The sequence below is a fragment of the Lepeophtheirus salmonis genome, chromosome 9, assembly GCF_016086655.4.
Source record: "Lepeophtheirus salmonis chromosome 9, UVic_Lsal_1.4, whole genome shotgun sequence".
Lineage (NCBI taxonomy): Eukaryota > Metazoa > Arthropoda > Copepoda > Siphonostomatoida > Caligidae > Lepeophtheirus > Lepeophtheirus salmonis.
The window spans coordinates 12,290,860-12,296,698 of NC_052139.2; the positions used below are offsets into that span (position 1 = coordinate 12,290,860).

A 5,839-nucleotide genomic window follows, 5' to 3' on the forward strand; every position below is an offset into this window, starting at 1 on the left:
TTTTAAACTATTAATAAAATTCTTAGGTAGCTTAACTTATCCCGCAAGTTTGAAAAGAAAGCTTACAATTGACTCATATATCTCCATTAAATATTGGGCTGTATTATATATGTAGTAAAAACTATTTTTGTTTTTTGTCCTTTTTGGTTCAAAAATACTGACACACATCATCTAAAGAATTCATAATTTTCAATATCCGAACATGTAATTATGTATAAATTTTGTGACGCTTTGAGTATGTGGTTATTTTTGTTTAAAATATGCTAATCATCAATGTTTCAGGATAAAAATTGACAAAAATTTGACGATTTGAATTCGTTTCAGAACGAAAGAATTTATCTCGAACAGTTATGTTTATAAAATAATTGTAGTTTAACATAACATTGAACGTAAATGACATACTAGATGACAACTATAAAATATCTATAATTTGTCAACATATTCTCAACAGTGTCAATAACTCCTAGAGCATAAAGTGAAAATAAGGGCGAGGGTCTTCGCATTCCAATTTCTTCTCAACTCAGTGAGGAAAAATGCATTAAGTAGCGGGTAAAATAAGGAAATGATTTTATTCTTCAGTCCATTTGAATGTTAAGCAATCATTTCAATGTTGTATTTCCTTATGAGAGTTCACTCAGAAACACCAACCCTTTTTAGTATGTCAAAGAAAAGCAAGAGTGCGAACTATGATTCCAAAATGATTTGATATAATAGTGTATTTTGTACGTGTTGATTAAATTGGCATGGGCAAGAAAAAATTACTTATAAAACATAGTCAAATTACTAAAATTAAGAAAATAGATACTATTTCCATAGTCACGAAATATATCGTCTGTAAATAAAATAAATTAACATCAGAGGTAAAAAAATTATATGGAAAAAAAAAAAATACATCTAAGGATTCAGATAGGATTCTTTAAAAAAACTCGTTAACTATTGCAATAATATACAAATGCCATATTATAAAATAGTGTAAATATTCACATTCTAAGAAAAATGATTTGATCCCATTTTATCATTCATATAATATATGAGCTAGATTTGTCTCAATCATTTTGGCTGAGATTGACGTTCTCAACTGGGATATGTTGATGAATAAAAGCACGATCCCCTTTCGCATATTCTTGGGCTGTATCTCCATTACCACTCAAAAGCCATTTAGTCGTCAAAAGACCCTCAACACCAACTGGACCTCTTGCATGAATTCGGCCAGTACTAATTCCTACTTCCGCACCTGTGAACAAAAATCAAAAATACTAAGCATGAAGACATAAAGGTAGTTTAAAAAATTAAAAAGTAACCAAAATTCAAAAAATAGTATTCCCCTCATTTATATCATTATTTAATATTAAAAAAAGTACCTAGTCCCATTCTGTATCCATCTGACATTCTGGTACTGCAATTCGTAAAAACGCAAGCACTGTCCACAGAATTTTTAAAGCACTCCAACGTATCAGAGTTTTCAGACACAATTGCGTCAGTGTGTCCACTACCATATTTGTGGATATGATCAATGGCCTCGTACACATTTTTAACCAATTCCACAGTACAAGCCAAATCTCCATACTCATAACGTAATCGAGGAGCTAATGGTGGTCCAAACGTAAGCTTTTTCGCAAGATTTGGTCCTGCATGGATTAAAACACCCGCATCTTTGAGGGCATGGCATATTTTGTCAAAGCCATAGTCCAACAAATCCTCATGGAAAAGAAGGGTTTCCATGGCATTGCATGCTGCTGGATAATCAGTTTTGGAGTCAACTACAATTTTCACAGCCTTTTCAATATCTGCATCACGATCAACATAAACATGGCAAACCCCTTCAGCATGACCAAGGACTGGAATCATTTTACTTTGCTCTTTGATCATGGATACAAGTTCATTTGATCCTCGAGGAATGACAAGATCAATGTATTCACTCATTTTTAACAAATCTCCAACGGCTTCCCTAGAGGACACCTAGATAAAACGAAGATATTATAAAACCTGGCAAATGATTTTTTAGATAAATACATACCATTGAAATAGCATCGGCACATCCATAAGTTCCCAATGCTTCTTTAACGATGTTCATTAGTAGACTATTCGTATGAGCGGCTTCCTTTCCTCCTTTCAACAAGAGACCATTAGACGTTGCAATGGACAGAGAAGCTACTTGAGGTAAAGCATCTGGTCTCGACTCAAAAATAACCATAAGAACTCCAATGGGTACAGTTTTTTGTAAGAGATCTAAAGAGTCACTCACTTTAGTACGTCGAATAACTTTGCCCACGTTTTCATAGCTAGTATCTGCAATTTGCTTCAAACCATCAGCCAATGAAATAATTTTTGCTTTCGTAAACTTGAGCCGAGATAATAGAGGAGGACTTAATTCATTCTTGAGTGCCATTTTCAAGTCCTTTTGATTGACGGCCATAATTTCTTCTTGTCGATCAACTAGAGAGTTGGCAATTTTTGATATTATATCAGCACGTTCAATAGGAGAAAGAGAAAGTAATTTGCGACTGCCATTGCGAGCTAAATAAATGAAGAAAAGATATAAAAATATGCATCAACATGAGCCTTTGTTTTAAATTCAACATACCATTCTTTGCCATAATTTCAACTGGATCTCCATCACTTTCAGCTTTGGTGAAGAATGTTCCCAATTTTTCACCAGCAAATACCTTTTGAATCGTATTATGTTTCATTCCATTGCAAATAACAACAGATACTCCATTATTACAAGCCCAAGAGGCTGACTTTACTTTGGACTCCATTCCACCTGTTCCTGAGTCAGACTTTTCACCAAATTCAATATCTTGGGATCGAGATGATACACTATAAGTATGAAGAATCTGTGCACCTTCCTCAGTGGGAGGTTTGTCATAAATACCATCTACGTCTGACATAAGAATCGCAAGATCTGCATTTAACTCAACTGCAACCCGAGCAGCAAGGGAATCATTGTCTTTAATGGCAATAAACTCAGATGAATCATCTTCAGTAGCCATGGCCATAGGTGGACTTACTGCGTCATTAGTATTTATAATAGGAATTATATTTAAACAAATCAGTTCCCTAATAGTATTAAATAATTGAGTTCGACTATTGACGTCGTAGAAATCAGCTTTAGTGACTAAAACCTAAAAGTAAGAAGATATCATTAATATAAACACAATATTATAAAAAAAGAATTAGAATTAACTTACTTGTCCAACAATGATACTGTAGTTTCTAAACATCATTTCATACAATGCCTGAAGTCCACTTTGTCCGACGGCAGCATTGGGTTTTTTCAAAGAAGACTTCATCATATCATTGATGTCTTCTTTAGACATACGATTGTTATGAAGAGTCTCTCTCATACTCATACTCATCATAAGCTCCTGAGATAGTTTTTGCTTTCCAAAGGCAACTGCTCCACTTGTGATGAGTATACAATGAATACCACGATTCTGAAGTTCTGCAACTTGTTCCACAATAGAGGCTAATCTTCCTAAAGCAAGGCCATTTCCATCAGAACGAGTAATCACCGCACTTCCAAGTTTTATAACAACACTTTTTGAATTTGGAATTTGATTCCGTTGCAGAAATGCTTGATGTTCTACATGCTTAATGACCTCTTCTCCTGGTATAGAACCAAGAAGACGACGGCTCATATCATCCGCAGCAGAAGACGTTGAGTTGTTGTAATGAATGGCAGTTCCCAACCCCTGTTATATTTATAAATATATATTTTAATATTAATTAGTTTTTAACTTATTTGTTTATTTATTTTTTAGAAAAATGAGGGGAAAAAAATTACCGTTCTATGGATCTTAGCATTGGGTTGTATAATCTAAGAAAAATATAGATGAATAGTTAAACTTTATTCAATACTTTAAAAAAAAAAAATATTTACCTTTGATCCCATTTTCCTATTTTGCAAATCCGTTGATATTCCAGTTGAAATCATTTTCAAATTATGTGGTCCGGAAAGATTGGATCTGGTAGAATTTGAACTACCCCCACTCCATACATGTTGAGTGGATTTTCCTTTTAACGTTTTCGAAACGTTTCCATATCTAAGGCAAATTAAATGCAAGGACATTAAATAACTGACAAGAACTTCATGTGAATTGAACAATTGAAGATAATTCAAGAGATAACATTATACTTAGATTTACACCCTTCAATACTAAAGAATAAAAGAAACAGCCTTGAAAAAAATATATATACAAGGTTTAGGTTGCAACTACTCAACTATTGCACTCGTATAAGATAATATTTTTTCGACCATATATATCTGTGTAGAGCTGTATGAAATATGACCTGATGGTGTGTAAAATAAAAGAAACCGAAAATGAAGTCGCTAATCCAGACAATTTAAAGAATGTTTTGTAGGAGAGCAGCTTAGATGGCATCACGTTTCATATGAGAGGAAGGAAATGAACGCAAATCCCACTCCGTATATAGCAAGGATATATAGCCTCAAGTCATGAAGATGCCGATTCTGAATTCTTATCATTCCGATCAAACCCTCATTGTTACAATCCATCTTTATGAGAACATAAACTACTAAAGATCACTTTATACTAATTTATTTTAATTAAATAATAACGATATAAATATGTTAAAGATAATCTTATGTCTCCATCATGAACGAGTACTACAAGACTCATATTTTTTTAAGTCAAAGTTAAAACTGATACAAAAAAAGTCTAATTTCTAGGGACTTGAGAGAGTTGAGACTCATTGAATTGTTTGATATCAATAGTTGTAGCGATTTGCATAGAAACAAAGAGAGACATTGCAGGTAAACTGCATTGGGGAATACTCATATGAAAGGCTCTCGACACATCCTTGGATAACTGCATTGCCTCACGCCATCTTCTCACTAATTAAACATGGCGAGGAAAAAAGCTAAGGATATGTTCAAAGTTGGCCAATTCTGCCCGTCAAAGTAATTAATAACAGCTTAACAAGAGGTAATTTAAATTCAACCAATCAACGTTTAGGCCTCTAATAAGGTGAAAAAAGCAGGATCCTCGACAGCTGTATAGAAAAGACACGGTATATTTTGTGTTAGCAGTGAGCTAACGCCGTGTTGCCAATGATAATGGATATGAATTATCCATTCCAATTAATGGACAATTCATATTAAGTAATAATATACATAAATAAAAAATGGAACTCACATGTTTTTAACAAAGGAAGACTTATTTCCCAGAGTGAAAGGCATGGTTTTAAGTATAGAGTTTGATGTTCTTTAAAAGACTCTTAATCCTTGATCTACGGTCTACAATAATCTTTAACTGTTGTTTTTGCTTCTCAAAGTTGAACTCCTGATTCATCGATATTAAATGGTATTCCAATAAGTCTCTAATCTTTTCCTTCTAGACTTGAACTGATCCTCTCAAACCGGCATTCACTTCTATTTATTCCCTTTGCAATCTGACAAAACAAATGAAACCCGTTTTTTTTTCCTTTTTTTTTTCTTTGAAAGGCTCAAAACTATTCGTCTGGCTGTTGCTAGCTCGCTCCTTTTTATCTCTCTTTTCTCTCTGACTACATTCTACCACTACAATGTATTTACATCCATAGAGAAAAGGAGAAAAATAATAACATAACTACAGAGAAAAACCATTAAGGAGACTACCAACAAAGAAAGGAATGGAGAGCCCTTCTTCCTAGTATATATATATATATTATACACGCTACAAATAATAAAGACGACGTGGAATCATTTATGATCCTTAAAAATTCTACCCCCATTTTTATAATTTTAAATAAATCCTAGGAATAGAAGAAATTAATAAATAAATCAGGTCGATCCATCTGAAGTCCTTTATGAAGGGTAATTGCTTTATGACGTATG

General features: G+C 33.4%; 1 protein-coding gene across 3 annotated transcripts; it reads right to left on the minus strand.

Moving 5' to 3' along the window:
* Positions 1-698: 698 nt before the first annotated feature.
* On the minus strand, positions 699-5,618 carry P5CS (Delta[1]-pyrroline-5-carboxylate synthase). 3 transcript variants are annotated; one of them, XM_040718950.2, is made up of 8 exons: positions 5,160-5,618; positions 3,884-4,046; positions 3,788-3,820; positions 3,192-3,695; positions 2,585-3,125; positions 2,018-2,517; positions 1,362-1,959; positions 699-1,234 (listed from the first exon to the last, which is right to left on the minus strand). In XM_040718950.2, exons 1-8 carry the CDS (start codon positions 5,201-5,203, stop codon positions 1,047-1,049), a joined length of 2,571 nt encoding a protein of 856 aa, XP_040574884.1. In that variant the 5' UTR covers positions 5,204-5,618; the 3' UTR covers positions 699-1,046. The 3 variants fall into 3 exon arrangements, with proteins under 3 accessions (XP_040574884.1, XP_071747356.1, XP_071747357.1); XM_071891255.1 differs by lacking the exon at positions 5,160-5,618 and adding an exon at positions 4,226-4,870 and having other exon boundaries at positions 3,884-4,159; XM_071891256.1 differs by lacking the exon at positions 5,160-5,618 and adding an exon at positions 4,226-4,860 and having other exon boundaries at positions 3,884-4,180.
* Positions 5,619-5,839: the final 221 nt, after the last annotated feature.